Consider the following 21,484-nt stretch of genomic DNA (forward strand, 5'->3'; position numbering starts at 1 on the left):
CACTATTGAGAAGGGATGTTGTGTACAATTGCTCTGAAGCTCTTTTCAATTTGGAATAAGTTACGTTCAATTTGGCCATAATTTGCCAAATGTTATGTTTTGTCTTTTCAGCATTCTTTGTTATATTTTTGCTATTTTTCTTCATTTCTGTTAATGCCAGGAATTTTCATTTGTATTATTTTTTTAAGATTTTATTTGTAAGAGACAGAACACAAGCAAGGCGGAGGGACAGGAGAGGGAGAAGCAGGCTCTGCTGAGCAGGGGCCCCAACATGGGGTCAACTCCAGGACCCTGAGGTCATGACCCACGCCCAAGGCAGAGGCTTAACCAACTGAGCCACCCAGGCGCCCCTTCATTTGTATTTTTAATAAATTAGTAATAAGTGAATGCTAGAATCCTCCCCAGATGTAGATTATTTCACTTTTGGCCACGTGGAGTTTGAGGGATCAGCTGGACGGTTAAAGTCCACGGGCATAGTGGGACCTCGGATCTAGAACTCAGATAATTTGAGGGCTGGGATGGTCCGGGTCAACCTTTCATTCCTGAGCTCCAACTAAGAGCTGGTATTTCTAGAGCCAGAGATTGTTAGTGTTTTTGACTTAAGAGAATCACCACCTATTATTTCTGGTTTATCTATCTGAACTGTACAACCTGCACAGGTTGGACTTGAAGGACGTTTTAATACAAACAAAACTCACAGATGCCTTCAGGTACATAAATATTCAAATTAAGACGTACAGCTCAAATAAAAAAAAAACAATCTGGGGGAAAACAATGTTGTGAAATAAATATTGAAAATAAAACCCAAATCATTTAGGCTAAATTCATATGTGATGTACTGTGAAACATACATTTTATTATCAGTTTATTCAACAATGAAAAATCAGTTGCTTTTCTCTTTTTATCAGTAATACTACCCTGAGATTTTCAAGGGCATAAGACAATGATAATTAGTGTCGTGTTGCCTTTGTGGGTGATATTGAAAATTGATTTTCATTTCTAAGCCATTATATACACAATGGAAGGTATTCGTCATTTTGTCCTTTAAACAAATGGCAAAAAAAGAACACAACACTCTACTTTTCACCATCGTAAGTAAAACGGATCTAATACGTTCAAAGGAATCTCACAAAACGAAAACCGTTGACATGACAAAAGCGTGCATTTAATTTGATGCTTTGCAGAGAGATACATGACTAAAGTTGCGTGCATGGCTTGTCCTTTGGGATGGTCCCAGCTGTTTATCTTTAAAGAAAAAAATAAAAACGGAGCCAACAAATGCAATCGAGGGGGGAAAAAAAAAACCAACCTTGAGACACAAGGGGACCTACACGTTCTGGTCTAGGAAACATGCAAGTATCACGTAACATTCCAGATACGGTAGGACAGGTGAACCATGAAAAGGCACTGGAACAACGCTCCTTCTTTCAGAAGTGGGCAGTCTAACAATTATTTTTTCCACAAGTGGTATTGACGAAACCATCTTTATTTTTGAAGAGTTTTATAGAAGGAATTTTAGCACCATCATTAGAGGAAAAATAATAATACATTTTAGCCCTGCCTATCTCCAGTCTTGGAATAAAAAACAGAAGCATAGCACCTTTTAGTATCTAAAATATAAACAAGAGTATTAAGTCCATCCCAGCTTCTAGAGATGAGGTAGCTCATGCTAAGAAATGTTGGGTCACTTTTTCCTATGAGAGTTCAAAGATCAAATGTTCTAATTCCAATCATCACATTTGCTTAGAGTCAGCTCCACAACTTGAGTTTCTAAATCTTTTTCTTCGTTATAGGCTTCAGGATGAGGAGATTGTACATGTGGAAGACTCTCGACTTTGGGTCCTGGACATATGTTTATGAAGCTGTATGTGTAAATTATTTTGCATTCAAGGTCTTCTTAAACAAGAAAAGTGCAAATGTATTCAATGTTTAATCATGTAACTTCTATATATGTTGATAGACTGAGTCAAAAGGGAAAGGTACTTTTAGATTTGAATGAGAAAAAAGTCTGAGGTTGCCACCCTTCACAAAAATTTAAGGTCACTTTGTTCTCCATAAATTCCATTGAATATATGCTACTTAAAAATTCCATTTAAGACCATGAGAAACTGACATTTTTTTCAAAGTTCTCTTTAAAGAGTCTTTATGGTAGTTAAACAATATCAAGACATGCGTGTAGGTTTCAGTCACAAGGATAAATATTTGGATTTCACTTTTAATCGATAATCTGGAAATGAGAAGTCACAAAAGGCACTACTTTCTAGTTCTCAAACTACAGCCAAGTGAAATAAACACGTACCGTGGTTTTACGTACCCCACTCTTTAAGCTACCTGCCAGGAAGAAGAATTTTCTCATAAATACTAAGCAACTTTGTCATTACATTGAAATAAATTGAAGAAAACGGAGATTCATTTATTCAATCAGTTTACTTTTTAAAAAGGTGGTCATTATCATCGGTCGTCTTAAACCTAAACTGGTGTATTGAAAAATAGTTTAAATCAATTAAGACTCGAGGACTGTAAGTAAAATAAATATTCTGAAGGATAAGGAGGCCAGGCACTTAGGACCATATATACAGTGCTGATGCGGGATTAGCCTTTACTTCAAGAGTCTCAGGATCAGCTTCAAATAGTCAGAATTCTTGTGAATGGTGGTGGTCACTGGTGGCGGGGGTGGTGCTCCTGGTCAATGTATCTTGGCCTGCTCTACACAAAACAAACTGGCCCAATTTCAATGCCAAATTCTTGGTCTGTGCTGCCAACATCCACAGCGGCAAGATCTACGATGGGTAAGCGCGCCACGTTCTGCGTTCTGTACTCGAAGACGGTCTTGCCCACATTTCCATTTCGTTTCTGGAATTAAATGGTGCCATGGGTTAACAGGCTAGACAAACTATTCCAAAGATGGTAGACACAGACTACAAAGCCAAATTTTACAATGTGAAAGCAATGACTTTTAGGGCAATACTTAAAATTACGAGCACTGCTACCATCGAGGTGGCGCTGGCATGGCTGCCAGGCACGGGCTCAAAGAAATGCCTTTTGTTCTTTTACAGCTTCCCGATGGTCACTAACACGAATCATGAGCACTTTTTTGCTTTGCACAAATGAAACTATCATTCATCATTAAGTATTTTTCCTTTATGCATCTATATGTGCAAGTGAGGAAACCTACAAATCTGAAAAATGTAAAGGGTATCTCAGATCGATTATATGTTTTAGAATCAAGGAATTTTAAGCTGAGGTTCAATAAAGTGACTTGTGGAAGAACCACAGGGAGTCTGCACAAGAACTGGGTCGACTCTCAAGGACCCAGTCCTTTGCTAATTATTTTGTGTTAAAATCTCTTCCATGCTTCGCGTACTAAGACACATCCAAGTTGACCCTCCAGGACAAGCGTGAACAAAGCTATCGTGCATAATCACATACTGGGTAAAACTGCCCCACTTCCGCCGTGACGGTATTTTTATTGAAAATAAATGTCTTCTTCAATCAGATCAGTAGAGGCCAAAAGTACTTACAGAGCAAGTGTCATGAAGAACAATATATCGGAATCTGACATTTCCTTCTGCCTTGATTTCCAAGTCATTTGACCCTTTGAGAACCACAGCTTTCTTGAGGTTCTTGGCTTGATCGTCCATGTATCCCACACTGTTTTTGCAGATGTAAGTAATATTCTGGGAGGCTTCTTTTGATAAAAGGCGCAAGAAGGTCATTTGAGTAATGGCTGCATTAGGTGACTGATGGTCTCCGTAAACAAACTAGGGAAACAAAGAGTCTCTGTTATCTGAAACGCTGAAGGGCTGAAGGGTCTCACAGTCCCCGTGTGTGTGTGCGTGTGCGTGTGTGTGTGTGATTTCAGACATCAGTTTTAAGGAATATTACTTTTATTCTTTCATTTAACAACATACTCTGCCTATATATAAAATATTTTGAGGGATCCCTGGGTGGCACAGCGGTTTAACGCCCGCCTTTGGCCCAGGGCGCGATCCTGGAGACCCGGGGTCGAATCCCACGTCGGGCTCCTGGTGCATGGAGCCTGCTTCTCCCTCTGCCTGTCTCTGCCTCTCTCTGTGTGTGTGTGACTATCATAAATAAAAAAATTTATAAAAAAAATAAAAAATAAAAAAAAATAAAATATTTTGAAACTTCTATGAATACTCACAAAAACCTTACTACTCCAACCAAATGGTAATGAAACCAATGATATTTATAACTCATCAGAGAAAGTGTAAGTATTTTTGAAATCTGCTTTTCTATTTGTTTAAACAATCTTAGATATTGCTTTTTAGAAGTTATACTTGAACACTGGCTCAATTGTGTATCAAAAGTAACTCACTGTTTTTATTGCTGATTATAATAAGAACTGGGACTCAACTACTGGCCTAAAATCTTTAATTTTATTTATTTATTTATTTATTTATTTTTAAGTTTTATTTATTTATTCATGAGACACAGAGAGAGAGAGAGAGAGAGGCAGAGACACAGGCAGAGGGAGAAGCAGGCTCCATGCGGGGAGCCTGACGTGGGACTCGATCCTGGGACTCCAGGATCACGCCCTGGGCCGAAGGCAGACACTAAACTGCTGAGCCACCCGGGGATCCCCCTGACTTAACAGCTTTTAAAATCCACTGTTCCATACTTACAGGAAGTATGAAATACAAACTTTCTGTTAGCTAACAAAAACAGATAATCAAAAATGTTTTCCTACAGACTCCTTTCTGCTCATCTTCTCTTTGAGTTTTACTTTCAGTGCTCCTATTTGAGCCTTTTACATATTGTATTAACTAAATTACATTTCTCTTGGGTATATCTAAATTTAAAATTCTCCTACTCATTAAAGTAATGGTAGATTTTAGTGTATCCTATATATACTCATAATATCTCACATGTTTGCTATGAACATGAGTTCAGAGGAAAGATCAGAAGAAGTGAGAGGAAAATTGCAGTTAGGGTGCCATAAGGAGACCCATAATGAAATATTCATATGACAACAGGAAATGGCAAGGCTGGGTGAGAATCTAAAGGCAGGACCATGAAAGAAACCTAAAGGAGACTGGACTTCAAAATGTTTAAGGTCTCCCTATGCAGTTGACCCTCGAAGAACAAGGGTTTGAACTGCGTAAGTCCACTTAGCCATAGAATTTTTCAGTATATTCAGTGTACTATATGCTATATATGCTATATATATATATATGCTATATGCTCTAAATGTATTTTCTCCTCCTTGTGATTTTTTTAATGCATTTACTTTTCTCTTGTTTACTTTATTGTAAGAATATGGTATGTAATACATACACCATTCAAAATATGTGTTAACCAGCTTTACGATACGGATTAAGGCTTTCTGTCGACAGCAGGCTGTTAGTAGTTGAGTTTTGGGGGAGTCAAACGTTGTACCCAGATTTCTCACTGCACAGACCTTTGACTGATTTTTATCACTAACCCCTGTGTTGTTCAAGGAGCAACTGTAATTATAAAAATGCTTTAAGTTTAAATAATACTACAAAGTTTACATAGTGAATCATTAAAAATACTACTATGGTACTTATCTAACACCTATCTGTAGCTTATCAGGAACTAGATACTATATTAAGCTCTTTATTCATCCAGAGACTGTGAGATAAATAAGATCACTTTCACTTTATTTTTTAAACTTATTAAAAGGTTTATTTATTTATTTATTTGAGAGAGAGCAAATGCACCCGCATGCATGAGCAGGGAGGGGCAGAGAGAGGGAGAGAGATCCTCAAGCAGACTCCCTGCTGAGCGCAGAGCCCCACACAGGGCTCCGTCCCAGGGCCCTGAGGTCGTGACCTGAGCCGGAACCAAGAATCGGATGCTCTACCAACTGAGCCATCCAGGCGCCCCATCACTTTTACTTTAAAATGGCAAAACTGAGCCTCGTAAAATTTAAGCAACTTCCTGAGGTCACAAAGTCAGCAAGAGATCCAGGCGCCAGTCACTGAGGTTCCCCCCACCCCGCCTGCCCCATATAATCCAATTTTTTTCAACTGTGGCAAGATCCCTTTGAGTATACTCCACAGCCAGGATAACATGCATTAAAGACTAAAAAAATGATTACTTTTCCACATTGCATCCAGGGGGAAATTATCATTCAAAATTTGTTAATATAATTCGTAGTAAGATTTATTTATGCAATAATCAATCTGGTCAAAAATGATAGCATGGTCTTAAGTAAATAATAAAGTACAATAAATAATGAAAAGCAAAGAATACAGTTTTTAGCAAGGACTGTGAATTACCTGAGATCCTCTATTCATGTCGAGACCATACCAAATAGGCTTATGGTCGGAAGATTTGCTGGCCCACCAGGTTTTACGTGGTATGCTGGATGGGTTTGCTGAAATACATGTTTCTCCTGTGTCCATGTTGCAGTAAACTTTGATTGCGTCTTCAACAGATCCCTGGTTAGGATCAATCCAGTACTCACCTATTTTCCAAAATAAAAATACATGCTAAATAAAGAGAATTTCAAAGGATTATGAGTCTCTCAAAGAGTTAACAGATGGTTTAAAAAGTATGAACTCATTGTTGAAGGACTCTTTTAAGACAGAGTATCTCAGTTTAGGAAATACTCTACAGGTGAGGAAAAAGTAAATGTCACCCGTCTGAGTGCTTCCTGTGTGCCAGGCACTGCTCTGACGTACTATGCCACAACGGAGGGTGCTTAAAGCTCAAAACATGCCCGGGGATGAAGTACCACCATTGCCGTCTTACACAGAGAGCTATACCAAAGACAGACAAGTCACCATAATGAAGTGGCTTTGCCAAAATGGATGTGTTCTCATTAAATTTAGAAAGCCAACTTTTTAAAGCAAAATAGAATTAGAATCTAATAAAATAACGTATCGTCAATACTGTAAATGAGCTGAGCAACAATTAGAATGCCAACAGTTATCTCCGAAATGACATGAAAGTGGATCACTAATGGAGTAGGTCCTCTTATTTGTTTTTGTTTTTGTTTTGGTCCTCTCTTATAACACGGATCCTCTCATCCCATAACCGGTCACATCGCTGACCGTCCCCACCACCAACGCATAAAGCCTGTGCCACGCTGGTCCTGTCACCTCTTGAGTCTGTCACTCACTCAGTACCACGTTTCGGGATGTGGCCAAGAACACAATCAATCAGGAACAACGGGCTCCACCCAAATGGGCAGGCGCCTACTCACCGCTCTGCTTGGCAGAATGGCAAAGTTTTAGGTCATCACAAGTCCGGGCCGGGTGCTTCTTAGAGCCGTCAGGACTGCGCATGGTTTCAATCTGACTACTGAGTGACTTCAGGGTTGCATGGACCCCTGGGTCGGTCTTGTTTCTGTCATCGGGAGCAGCCTGGTCCTCAGTGAACTCTGGCAGTGGGTCTGGCATGCTCTCATCGTAGTGGCCCATGATGTCTCCAAGAGCAGCTGTAAGATGGCCAGGGGGCCCCGGGGGGCCAGGGGGACCGGGCTCACCAGGAGGACCCTAATTTAAAAAAAAAAATCAGAAATACAGTTAACAGATTTTTTTGGGTTTTGTTTTTCATCTGGACACAAAGCATCAATGGGACTTGGTACCTATGTGGGGGGTTACAAAGCGCTGTCCCAGTTTGGTGGTACTGACACATCTGTGACCTCAGACTTTTTAAACCTGGAGGGCTGCGCTGCGGCCTGCTCCTGTAACTCTCCCAGGATGAGACATGATGTGTGAGCCAACACACCTGCAAGTCAGCCTCTGAGACCAATAAAAATCAAAGCACAAAATATTTGTTCCAATGTTTACCTTGAAGATGCAATACGTTTCATGTTAAGAATGTGTGGACATGTCGATTCATTTCTAAACTATGTGGGGCAAGGCAAACTGAAATATTTCCAAAGGATTTATGGGCAGAAGCTGGAGGAGGAGATGTAGAAGAGCTGTGGGTGCTGGTTCTCTAAGGCCTCACGTCTGTATCAGGGAAATACCCACAAGAAACACCCCCAAAACAATTTCCCCTACTCCCAAATATGGAGGAAAGTGCAGGACATCTTTTAATGTGCATTAATTTGTAGGTTAAGATTCTCTGTACTATGTTAGTATACGTGCTGCCGAAGCGAGCAGATTCTCTGTACTAAACAAAATTGTAAAAAGTTCTCTTTGGTTTTCTTATTTACAAAAATAAACAGCTCCCTTACTTTTTTGCCATAAAGAACTACTGGACTCATAGGGAGATAAGCACGAAAAGTGGCAGAGGCCTGGAAGTGGATCCTCACTATCGATCCCTTCTGCAGTTTCCCAAGGAAGAGCCCAGGACTTGAGGGCATCGGGGACAACCTGCAGAGGCGCGTGCTCCACATCCGATGCGCAGAGCGTGGTCCCAGCCGTCAGAGGCTGGAGCTCCACGCCAGCCCTGCCACCTGTTATGGGCTCTGAGCAAGTTGCTTCAAAATTCAGTGCCAACCTGGCTTCTCCCTCAGTACCCTGTTAAATCTGCTTGCTTGTTTTTCCTTTCAGGCCGTATCATGGCTCTATGCATTCCTTTATGCTGTTTGGGGGAAAAGATGTATTTTTTTCCATTAAGGGCCACTGAAGCATAGAATAGAGTTAATCGAGAGCCACATAAGTCAGAGGTATTCCAATTCTGTAGCTGTTTTCCATTCAGAGAGCTAGACAGGAGATATTGCTCTTGACCATAGGAAAAACAAGGCTATTCCATCCATATAATAAATATTAAGTATTTAGTTTAATGATAATATCAGTAAAGGGAAGAGATAGAGTAAGGAGGGAAAGGTAAATGAGACACATTAACTCCTAAACAACACGTGCACATGTACACATGCACATGGCAGAAATAGGAGGGTGTTTCCCAAATTCCTCATGTCTCCCAAGTCAATACTATTAGAATTTTTAAGAAGTTTTAATTTAAATCCTTTCTGAATGCCATTTTTAATAGAGAAAAACTTTAATTTTAATACTTTTCGCTTTCCAGCATTTTCATGAATGACTATACTCATCAAAGCTCACATTTAGTTTGCTGGCATTTAAAGCAAAGCAACATTTTCATAACTTTAATTATAAATACAATCATAACCTGCTATTTTCTCTCACTGGTGTCACATGAAGTCAAGGCTTTGGTAGGTTGGACTCTGATTTTATATACTCTGAATCATCTGTCTTAAAATACCTGAAATAGTTACTTCTATAGACAAGCTCTTGTTGGACACCTACGTTTGTTTTCAGAGGTGGGTTTTTTTTTTTTTTTTTGAGATTTTATTTATTTATTCATGAGACACACAGAGAGAAAGGCAGAGACATAGGCAGAGGGAGAAGCAAGCTCCATGCAGGGAGCCCGATGGGGGACTCGATCCCAGGACCCCAGGGTCACACTCTGAGCCGAAGGCAGATGCCCAACCCGGGAGCCACCCGGGCGTCCCTCCAGAGTTCTTTAACTCTCTTGTCCACCATGCTTCATGGAGGTTCCTTGGGTAGAATCCAGGCTATGGGAACCAACAGTGCTCTGTGCATGCAACCCCCTGGAATTACCTCGGGTCCTGCTTCTCCGACACTGCCCCGCACACCAGGAGGCCCGATAGGCCCAAGTGGTCCAGGGTTTCCTTCTTTACCTGAGGGACCAACTGGACCTGGAGGACCCTGCCAGAAACAAGATTAGATTAGATTAGATTAGATTCTATGAAAAAACATTTTGCAAGGACTGTCTAACCAAAGAACTATATTCCTTACAGAGCTATCACAGTGGTTTCACGTTCACTGTCCTGATGACTAATCAGTGGGGTCCTGGATCCTTCATGTTCACTGTTTGATCACACATGAATTTTCCATCATCCATGTGTCATAAAAGACAGCATCAGGCAAAAACTTTAATGGACTGGTCATCTGCTTTTATGGGAAGACGGCTGTTTCATGAAATCTCATGTATTATAAAGTTAATTAGTAATCTAATTAGTTAGGACTAAGAAAATGACAGAAGGTATGAATGATTAATAGAAGTTAAATTTGTGTGCTTTTTCTCCAGGATCTCATCACATCCTACTTATATTAATACCACTCTTCTCAATGTTATGTAGGATTTGTTTACACTGTATTTAGACATAGTGGAAATTCTTTCTAATGATTTTCCTAAGTAATTATGTCTGTCAATTGTCCTAAGACATTAATGACGTTTTGGAGGCAGCATTAGCACCAATGTAGAATCTTTAAAAGCTGCAAATCCTGGTTTCATTTTATTATTTTCTTCAGAATTAGCCTTATGCAAACCACTTCTGAGAAAGTATCTCAATTACTTAAAGGGGGGGAAAAAAAGGTATCCAGCTTCAAAATCTGTTTGTACCTCATGGTAAGTCTTATTATATCTTCTCAAGGAGTTCAATAAAATTTCCATGAACACAGACTAAGAAAATGAAGTAACAGATCAGCATATACCTAGTAGGTAAAAGATTCTAATGTGGGCTCGTGAAGCAATATGTCATATTTTGGAATATTTCTACTTAAAGGGAATTGCTGAATCAGAGCTCCAGAGACCCCGGCTGACTCCGGTTCAATGTCATAAAAAACGATCCTCAAGCCCTAGCCCTATGTCACCAAGGGCCTTATTATTCGTATCTGCAACTTCGTAGGTTTTGTTACTTACTCTTGGGCCAAATGGTCCAGGAATCCCAGCGCTGCCTTGTTCACCATTGGGACCCTAGGGAGGAAAAAAGTAAAAACTGTTGCCAAAATGTTTACACCCACATTTTGCCGTTCTCAGCTTTTAAAAACGTGCTGTCATTCACTTTCGCAGCAAACGCTGATTTCTTCAAGTCTCCCATCTCTCCAAAACCTACGTGAGCCGACGGATCCTCAACTGCAGGAGCGATGGTACACCTACCTATCCTTTTGCTTTATTGCTTCCTACAGAATCACAGCTGATAAATGGCATATTATCCTGGATAACTGGGTAATTAAATATTCACCAGGATATGCTTTGAAATGAAAAGAAGATACAAAAAGTGCAATCACCTAATGGGTAAATAAATGTTCACGTCAAGATACTTGTATATTTGTACACGGAAGCCAAGTAATACTTACAGGAGGTCCGGGAAGACCCTGAAGACCAGTGAAGCCTCTGTGGCCCTTCTGACCTCGGTCACCTCGGTCTCCATGATCACCTTTGTCACCTCGAGGTCCTTGGGGTCCCTAGAAAGAGGGTCATGGCGTGGATATTGCTTGGTGAGACTATAATTTACTACAGTTTTAATTTTTACAGTTGTATTTACTACAATTGTGAACACCGTACAAGGATTCCTTATCCACGGGGGACACGTCTCACGATCCGCAGTGGAAGCCTGAGTGCTATAAGCGTTACATTTTTCCTATACATACATATCTCAGAGTGAGGTTTATAAATTAGGCACGAATTAAAAGATTAACAATCATGAATAATAAAATAGAACAATTATAACAATATAATAATGTGAATGTGGCCGCTCTCTCTCTGTTTTCCTGTACTGTACTCACCTTTCTTCTGGTGAGGATATGAGATTTGATAAAATGCCTACGTGATGAGATGAAGCGAGGTGAATGACACAGGCATTGTGACGGAGTGTCTGGCTACTACTGACCTTCTGACGACATGCCAGAAGGAGGATCGTTTGCTTCCCAACTGCTGTTAACCACAGGTAATGGAAATCCCACAGAGGGAAAGGGGGCAACTGTATGAACTAACATAGCTACTTATCTGAATTGGACTGAGAAATTTTTGTCTCTTTTTCTTAAGGAATGAAGGTGCGATCACTAAAAACATAAGATAGATAATAAGGCTTTCCTACAGATTCACTTTTTTAAATGTTTGCCCTGCATTCATAGTAAAATGATGCACTTTTAAGTTTGACCTAACCTATCTGAAACATTTTCCAAAGACTGTATTGCACATATTTTATGATATTATGCAAAAATATTGCCACTACACATAGATTCTTTTTTTTTTTTTTAAGATTTTATTTATTCATGAGAGACACAGAGAGACAGAGAGGCAGAGACACAGGCAGAGGGAGAAGCAGGCTCCATGCAGGGAGCCCGACGTGGGACTCGATCCCCGGTCTCTAGGATCACGCCCTGGGCTGAAGGCAGCACTAATCCGCTGAGCCACCTGGGCTGCCGCCCTACACACAGATTCTTTTAAACTAAAACATGAGTCCTTATTTACTTACGTTACCTCTAAGAAAGGAATGATTATTAAGTTTGCACATGTAGATAAGCTAACTGGATATGACCCCCGATAATATATTAGAAAGGTGGCCATATGCTAAGAGAGTAGACCGTAAAAGTTCTCACCACAGGAAAATAAAATTTGCGTGTATGTGAGATGATGGCTGCTAATTACACTTTCTGTGGTATTGTCATAATCATTTCACAACATATACATACATCAATCATTGTGCTATAATAATGTCATGTGCCGACTGTATCTCAAACTTGGGGGGAATGAAAAATTGGCAAAGTCTTGTTCAAGCAAATGGAAGAGGAATATCATTATTAAGCACTCTCCTTTAAAGAAGACACAAAGAAATGCTTGTTATCCTTATATCTGCAATATTTGTACCCAAATCCATCAATCCTGATGCTGAGAAACTAAAGAAAAAGCAGTAATTAAGCATCTTCTTGTGGGATAGTAGCTATGCCAAGAGGTAGAAATTATCAGATCAATCTGATCAGTCTTGGGCTGCCTTTTTGTTTGTTGTTTGTTTTTAAGTCTTGGGGACTCAGAAAAGCACCAGGGATCTAGGGGTTCACAGTAATTGGACAGGAGGCATAGGGTCACCTACTATGAGGACAGCTTCTGTTGTCTTTGGTTTTCCTAAAAGATAATTCGAACTATCAATCTGACTTAGGAGAATGGAAAATATCCTCAAATATATACTGGCTCTCGGGTTAGTTTTTTTTATTAGTTTGTTATTTTGTTTAGTTCTTTCTCTTTTTTTAATTTGGACATCCTAACTGTCAAACAGCATGGGAATCTTTTTATAATAAAAATAAGAGTAGATCTCAGTTACTTTTATGTATTTTATATAATAATACAAATTTAAATACTAAAATCAGCCTGAATGTTTTCATGTTAGAGAGGTTCTTTTATTTTGGGATATCCTAGAATTTCATAATTGAAAATAAACTAAACCAGAAAGCACCTATTTTTTTTTTTTTTATGATAGTCACACAGAGAGAGAGAGAAAGAGAGACAGAGACACACACAGGCAGAGGGAGAAGCAGGCTCCATGCACCAGGAGCCCGACGTGGGATTCGATCCCGGGTCTCCAGGATCGCGCCCTGGGCCAAAGGCAGGCGCCAAACCGCTGCGCCACCCAGGGATCCCGAAAGCACCTATTTAAATTATTAACTAAAATTCATTTAATTATGAAAAATAAACCACATTGTTACGTAAGTAGTTAGAAAATCATTCACTTGACACACCATATAACTGAAATTGTCTCCAATTAGGCTCAAATCAAAGCTGAGAATTATGATTTAGTAATAGATCATGAATTTAAGGCTATAATTTTTTCATCAGTATAGATATTAATTTTTATAATAAGTGTGAAAGGAACATGGCTAACAGGCTGCCCGTCAGAGAGGATTCACTCGCAGTAAAACAGCTATATAATAATCATTAACCTGGAAGCAACTGTAAAAGCAAAAAGATCAGAACGTGAGCAGGGTAGTCTAGCTGAAAATATAAAATATTTGACTAGCACTTTTCAAGTTTACAAAGAGACTTCAAGCCCATTTTCCTATGTGATTTTTGGAAAATCTCTAAAAAAAAGGGCACCATTCCTATTATTTTGAGAGAAACCTGTGACTCCACAAGTCCTTATTGACTATTGAAAGAATTCACAGTGAAATTTAGAGGACATAAGTTAAAATTATAAAACGAACACAAACTTCTGGGTATTAAAGTAATACTTTTGTTCGCAGTTTGAGGAACTCGCTGATCTTCATTTTTGAATCTTAAATTGTGCTCCTTTGGGGATATATATAGACACACACACACACACATACATATACATATACATACAATAGATGTGTGTGTATAGATGAGAATATTTTTATTTTTAAAGAATAATTACTTTACTTACAAATAAGCCACGTTTTCCGATTCGACCAGGTGGTCCTACAGGGCCCCGAGAACCCTAGAAGAAATTTTCACAAAAATCAGTATGTAAAAAATATTACTATATAGATACAGAATTCAAAAATAGGTAAGTTGGATACTTATATATGGTTTATGTATATCTCTGTGTATATTCTTATGGCTAATGGATTAAAATCAAACCAAATGTCCTTAGGTGTAAGAATGTGCTCACTACAACTCCGATGACACTTCTTGGGTCAACTTTATTAACTGATTTCACTGAGTGACGATCTTCCTTAGTGGATTATGCTAAGACATTACTAGCATAAATTTAACATGATGCACACGTATTACATTTCCTATACACCCCAACATCGTTAGATGATGAAATTCAAAGCATCAGGATTTTTGAATATCTAGCGGAAGTCAAATGTTTTCCGTTAAGATTAACAACAATTCAAGTCATAACTGACTGTTTATCATTCTTTGTTTAGAGTCCTTGATCCAGGGTGCGTGTACGATTAAGTCCAGGCTCACATGTAGCTCCCTGAGGTGTAACTGTCGGTATGAAACTGGGTCTCCTTACCGGATCTCCTCTTTGTCCTGCATCTCCTGGAGCACCGACAGGGCCCGGGGTTCCAGGGGCACCCTGAGAGCCCGGCAGACCTGCAGGTCCCGGGTCTCCACGATCACCCTGAAGAGAATAACCATGGGATTATTCTTTTCATATTTATCATCAAACAGCGGCATTCTATACCCTCATGCTATTCGCGGTAAGAAAACATATGCCTTTTTTAAAACCTTATTTTCATATTTCAACGTATATTTTTCTTAAATATTTTACTTATGTTTACTTCTTAAATCAAACTGAAAAGAATATTTCCCCAATTCCAGTTCTCCCTCCCCTCACTCTCACCCAACTACCATCACAGTCAAGACTGTAGTGTATAGCAGTGTCACCTCCAGAATTTAGCGTGTTTTTTACACCAAAGAGTCCTCAAGAGGAGTATCCATTCACTTGGGATAAATAAAGACTTTCCAGAGTGTGAGAGCTGGGAGAAATTTAAGGAACCCGTTTTCTAGACTTTCAATTCCACATGTGTTCTCTCAGACAACTGACTATAGTATAGTATATAGTTCTCTCAGACAACTAACTGAAGTATCCTTCCCTATTTCCTCTTTAATAATCACGCCTCTCTCATTTTATGAAAGAAAAAGTATTCCAATCTCTCTACAATCTTACTATGGTGCAATGCCCTGGGGAGGGGACACCTCTAGGCAACAAACTATGGACTTTTCTAGAACGCACAGTTCACTTGGGAATAAAGCAACGAGGTACTTAGAAAGAAAGAGGCTGTTCCTTATTTTATCCAGGTGACCCAACTATGACAAGGCTCCAAATCTCATCTCCTCGGGAAGTCAGATGTGAGATAATTGCTATATGAGTATGTATTGTCATGATTATTTGACTTGAAAAATGAAGTCAGACCTATTCTGCTGACAGAAATTAAGTCTTAATTTGACTGGTTAGTTTGGCAACTGGGATAAACGCTGGCAATTCGGCTGGAGAACGGACATATGATACATCGGGTAAGCAAAACTGGCAAATATAAGAGTTTGAAAAAAATGTATTAAAAGCACATACACATTTAGACTTTACCAATGATTACCTCTTTTCCAACTATTTAAACTTAGGATTAAAATAAAATGTGATGGCAACTTAAACTGTGCATAGGGGTTCACAGATTTTCAAAATTATACCAGGGACCACATTAGCAAAATCTTTGAAGACCACTACCTTGTATGATGTATGCGGACCAAGGGGGAAACCCAGGTGCCAGGAGAATCTGCATTCCCTAGCTTTATGGCAGATGAGGCGAGGGCTTACTCAAGATGCCTTAAAACTCTTTCTCTTCGAGTGCCTACTAGATACTCTAAACATGTTACTGAATGCAAGTGTTAATCGTATTTAAACTATTTGAAAAAGGAGGTTCAGGAAATTTGTTCAAGGCTGCACTGCTGGCTGCTTAAGGAATCAAGCTTCCAGGCAAAGTCTGTCTGAATACACAGGCCTTTTGGCCACATGATGAGCTGCAAAGTGAGCAGAGCCAGTGTGTCATAACAGATGTTAAATCGGGGGACTGATTTTTTTTTGCCTTCCGTGGACTGATACGCAGTCTAAGACGACCGTGTGACTACCCAAAGGGACTGGGCCTTCAGAGGAGGCTGGGGATGTTTGCAGGTCAGCATATGTCATGATATTTATATACACCATGGGATATGTAGCAGGCAGAAAGCCACCTGGTTTATTTTCTCATGGGGCGTTCACTTTAGGAGATGAGTAGAGAAATTTAGATGTCACACAGCAATGCTTCTGCTTCCATATATTTGTGAATGAGTGTGACACTTAGACTACTTCCTCTGTATCCAAAGCCTTCATGTTACACCAGCTATGAAAGCAATTTGCTTTCCTACAATTAATAAGAAATGCCGTCTCACTTTGCTGTGTACTCAAGTCTCATTTCATTTACCTAAATAATGACCTTAAAAAAAGGTAGCTACTATCAGAAAAATCAGGACTGCCCCAGAGCTATGAAAGAAAGGGCAAATTTTACCCTTCAGTCTTACAAAGGTTTCAAATTTACATTAGTGCACATTTCTAATCAGCGAAATTGCCCTTACACGTTCCCCAACAGCACCGTCCCGTCCCGGAGTACCATCGTTACCAGCTGGACCCTACAAAGAATCATATTTGAGAAATGAGTTAACAGAGTAATGAAACAAAAATCTCATTCCAAGCGCCAGAAAAATTACAGCATGTTTTCCACCTCTGTTCTATAAAGTGTAAATCAGCACTTATGGAAATTCTAGTAGAAGAAAGTCTTGGGCCATCTTTTCTACTGCTTGGAATTGCTTCTAAAATTATTAACACATTCTTACTTGTTTTAGTGCCAATTTTAATACAGTTTTATTGAAGACATTGCATTTTCCACTTACGATACAGTGCTTATAAAGTGCGGTGTTATTGCCTTGCCCTGTGCACATATCCCACACTCAAGCATCGAGAACTTCCATTTACTATGGCAGCTTGACTTTAAAACCGTCGTGGAATCTGCTATGAATCTGGGTCCTTCCGTGCTCTGTGTGGAACAACACTGAATCTGCTCTTCAAGGGTGGGCCCAGGAAGGCAGCCCCAGGGGAGGGCCACACCAGGGAAGCCCCCCATGCACTCAGGCAGGCGTCCTGCACTTAATCCAAATTTCTTCATTTCTACTTTTTATTTTAAAACAGGGGGGATAAACCTCAAATCCTTTGAAATTTTATTTTTGGAATTTTGTGGTTTGTTTGTATTACCAGTAAATGGTTTTCCTCCCTTTCGTATCTTAAGCTTATCCAAACAATATCCCTAAAGTTTTAAAATAAAACAATCGTGTTTAGATATTAAATAACATTTTTTAGAATATACATTCTTCTCTCCCTATATTACTTTGATTTTTTTTTCAGGACTATATTTTTATCATTTGATCAAAAATTGCTCTGAAAGGTATGGTTTCAAGAAAATGTGACACTGTCTGGTGACTTATTCATTAAAGCACAGAACAGAGGAGATTCCAACCTATAACTTCACAAATCACCTTTCAAGCATTGATTTCCTCTCAGATGAGCCTAAGGGAACATGACGTGCATGATGTTACCTTCTAGTGATATTTAGGTAGAACGATCTCACCTTACTTTTCTCTTTTCACAAGCTGTAATAGTTCTATTAATCCTATTATCACAAAACTTGGCGATTTTGAGAAATATGCCATTACAGAGTAAAATAACAAGAAAAGATTAATTACTGTGTCTGTTCACCTTCAAAACAATTTGGTAACAACCTAAATTCACTAAAATACTTGGCTCCAGACCAGATGAAGGTCAGTGCGAAGACACCCATCTTACTTCCTTCTCCTTCTGTCGTCATTTACACAACTCTCCAGGGAAGCAAAGAACACCACCAAAAAACTTCAAGACAAATGCACAATCAATTTCTAAATTTCTGAATTGATTTCTAAATAAAATAAATATTGTCCCCATGCCACCCAGATAATTTTCTCTGTGGCACTCACTTCAGGGCCAGGCTCCCCTACGGGGCCATTTGAGCCTGGGGGTCCCACAGGTCCAGGCGGACCTTTATCTCCTGGTGCGCCAGTAGGTCCTACTTTTCCTGGTGTGCCCTGAAATAAAAGTATAAGTAGGTCAATCAGCCACTTCTGAAGAAATGTAAGAAAGCTGGTTTCCAGAAAGGCTCTGTTTATTCAAATGACACCCCAGTCCCTCCTTCTATAATATTAATTATCCACTATCCCAAACCTCCTGTCACCCTAGCACCTTCCTAGAGGCAAGCTCCCTTCTCACATTCATTCTGACATATCAGAGGGACCAGGAAGTGCCCTCTGCTACCAGCTCAGGTGTGTACTTTGGGTTTCAGTCCCATGCCCTACGGTCAATCCTGGCTGCTCTCCTGGAACCTGCATCGTTGGTAAGACAGGCTCATCCACATTCACTCCCGCTCTCTCGACTCGCTATTTCTGGATCCGGCACTTGGGTTTCACTGTCACATTGGGAGGTGTTACTTTTGGGTCTGTGGCTCACTTCTGATAACAACAGGATACCCCCTAACTCCTGGTTTGTGAGTTCAGATCTCTACCAACATTCTTCCAGTTCCAAGGTCCCAGCAGGACACCTCTCTGTCTACATTCCATATAATAACATCATTTTTCTTCCACAAGCATGTAAACTTTCAGCAGTAATATTCAATCTCTTCAAAGCTAACAGTAAGTCCAACTTTTATCCACACTCTGGGGACTATGAGGTCTTTAGCACGCTCCAGGGAAAAGGAGAGTGCTGTCAGAGTCCATCTTCATAGCTCACCCCACTTTCACCTCCAATGTTGCTCTGGCTCAACTACTCCTTCCCTTTGATGATTTATGAAGACTTGCCCTCTGAACTGTGAAATACGGATGCTTTTGTTAACATGTTGATTTAACAAGAGGCTAGCTGCTCACGAGGAGATTGTCCCCCTTCTCTGGCTCTGTGGGTACTTTTAATCTTTGAAGAAAGATTTAGAATCACCCCAAATCCATATCCTTATTTGTCTACTTCTCTGGTCCCAGGGTTAAGTAAATATATTTTTCAAAGACTTTGCAAGGTTCTTAAGAAAAGAATTTGACATTCAAAGTCAAAGGTTTTTAAGATAGTCAGAGTTTGTATCTAAGAAAGACTTGATTAAGGAAAAAAGAGATAAATTCTCTCTTTACAAATTATACTGCAATAATCACTTGAAATGCTGACCAACGTGGCCACTCACCGCTGGGCCTGGCAGGCCGGGCATGCCTCGCTCCCCACGCTGCCCTGGCATGCCCACAATTCCTCTCTGTCCAGTAGTGCCTGCTGGACCAGGGGGGCCATCTGGACCCTAATTTCAAGGATAAACTAATTAGGAATTCTCCAGGGTAAAACCTTATGCAAGGAACAAATTCCAGCTCTACTGGTCTTTCAGTACAAGAAAAAAATTCTGTTTTGTAAGATATGAATAGTCAACATTTATTCTCCACACAGAGCCCTAACATTGTTTAAAGGTGGCTCACTGGCTTCTGAGAAACTCGGAAGAGTACTGTGAATTTTGAAGGAATAAAAGAGTTAACTATTTAGGCAAAGATTTCTCTCCTTTTTGAAAAGACAAAGAAATTTCTAAAATAAAGAAATAGTAGTCTAGCAACACACATTAGTGTTAGAGATACTTAGATATCAAATAAAATAATGTATTTTAAAAAACACTTCTCTATACAGCACGGATATTTAACAAAGAGTGTTTTCTTGTTTAGTTTTTGAACACCACAGGCATTATCGTTATATTTTATACTTAAACGTATACTTTTTTTTTCCTAAAGCAGAGACTTGTAAATTTAAAAATATAGGGCATAAGGATTTATGAGAGTAGCCAGGTTGATGCATGAACAGTTTCTCTGTGGCAGTGACTATTACAGATTTCTAATGGTAAATATCTTTGTTAGAGGTGGCCGAAAACAAAGATGCCAAACTTACAGGTTGCCCATCTTCTCCTGGGTCTCCTTTGTCTCCTGGGCCACCAGGGGGGCCAGCTGGTCCTCGATCTCCCACTCGCCCATGAGAGCCGGGGTCCCCACGAAGACCTGGAGGTCCCTCCTTCCCAGGTTCCCCTAGGGGCCCCGCAGGTCCCGGAGCTCCCTAGTAGAAGATAGAAACCGCGGGGCAAAGTGGAAGCAACATTAGAGCCCTTGATGCAATGGCCCCTCAGGTCCATTTTTCCTGTTAGATAATCATTCGGTAGATTTAAACAAAATTAAACAAAACACAGCTGCAGATTCATTTCCCGAAAAGAAATCTAAATTATTTGCAATTGCCTTTGAGTTAATATCGAAAGTATACTGAAATTAACTTGGATTTTCAAAGTTCTTAAGACTTTGCTCCATCAATGCATATATAACATTTTTTTTTGTCTGACCAGATCTTATCATGAAAGAATAACATTAAACAAAGCTTCAGAGAGATGCTTCCTAACTGAAGGAAATGGCTATTAGCACACAATACTATCAGAATTTAGTATCCAAATGGAACAGTAGTCAAGCACTGAGGCTCAAATGCTCTTGTAAATAAGCGACTCCAAAACACACTAGATGATTAAAGACAAATTTGCTATGACAGGATACCAGTACGTATGAATTATTAGGATAATGGTTGTTAAAATGGGTTAACTAACTATTAAGGATTAAATAACTCAAATATATATTATCTATATAATGTGTATATACGTGTGTTTTTGTGTATTCTCATGTGTGTGTGTGCGATTACTACCAATGATTTGAGTTACTGAATTGACTTACAGGAGGGCCTGGAGGTCCAACTCTGCCGGCAGAACCAGGAAACCCTGTTGCACCCTAGAAATATAATATCATATAAGCAATTTTAAAATAACTATTAATTATATACACTTTTGGGGATCTATTTTTTTCACAGGGATATTAGGCTTTAGATCCCCTTCATTGTTGTAAACAATGTATTTTTTTCTTGTATCCTACGTTTTTAGAATGGATCTGAATTAACTGATAGGAAGGATGCTAGTTTTCTCTTTCTACTTTCCATTTATCTTGCACGTCTACCAGGATACTCAGGGCTAGCGCTAGCATCACATTAAACTGCATAACATGAGTTCTGTTGAGCTGTTCCCAGTATCCATTACCTCTTCCGCAGGTAATATATTCTTTTTGTTATATGTGAGGCAGCTGGGTCTCCAAGATCATAAACTAATTGCAACCCAGATCTTCCCACTTAAGTGCCCTTTCCACTGCAGTTTACTTA

General features: G+C 39.6%; 1 protein-coding gene across 1 annotated transcript in view; it reads right to left on the bottom strand.

Annotated features, from left to right (window-relative positions):
* Positions 1-1,143: 1,143 nt before the first annotated feature.
* Positions 1,144-21,484, bottom strand: part of COL5A2 (collagen type V alpha 2 chain) — a 138,567-nt gene continuing 118,226 nt past the window's right edge. Inside the window, exons 41-54 of the mRNA XM_072752150.1 lie at positions 21,010-21,063; positions 20,192-20,353; positions 19,455-19,562; positions 18,214-18,321; positions 16,786-16,839; positions 14,690-14,797; positions 14,108-14,161; positions 11,067-11,174; positions 10,630-10,683; positions 9,525-9,632; positions 7,196-7,487; positions 6,267-6,454; positions 3,522-3,761; positions 1,144-2,853 (exon numbers count right to left, since the gene is read on the bottom strand). Of these exons, the coding sequence (XP_072608251.1) occupies positions 2,707-2,853; positions 3,522-3,761; positions 6,267-6,454; positions 7,196-7,487; positions 9,525-9,632; positions 10,630-10,683; positions 11,067-11,174; positions 14,108-14,161; positions 14,690-14,797; positions 16,786-16,839; positions 18,214-18,321; positions 19,455-19,562; positions 20,192-20,353; positions 21,010-21,063 (1,785 nt within the window). The 3' untranslated portion in view covers positions 1,144-2,706. The remainder of the gene's footprint in view (positions 2,854-3,521; positions 3,762-6,266; positions 6,455-7,195; positions 7,488-9,524; positions 9,633-10,629; positions 10,684-11,066; positions 11,175-14,107; positions 14,162-14,689; positions 14,798-16,785; positions 16,840-18,213; positions 18,322-19,454; positions 19,563-20,191; positions 20,354-21,009; positions 21,064-21,484) is intronic.

The sequence above is a fragment of the Vulpes vulpes genome, chromosome 3, assembly GCF_048418805.1.
Source record: "Vulpes vulpes isolate BD-2025 chromosome 3, VulVul3, whole genome shotgun sequence".
Classification (NCBI taxonomy): Eukaryota; Metazoa; Chordata; class Mammalia; order Carnivora; family Canidae; genus Vulpes; species Vulpes vulpes.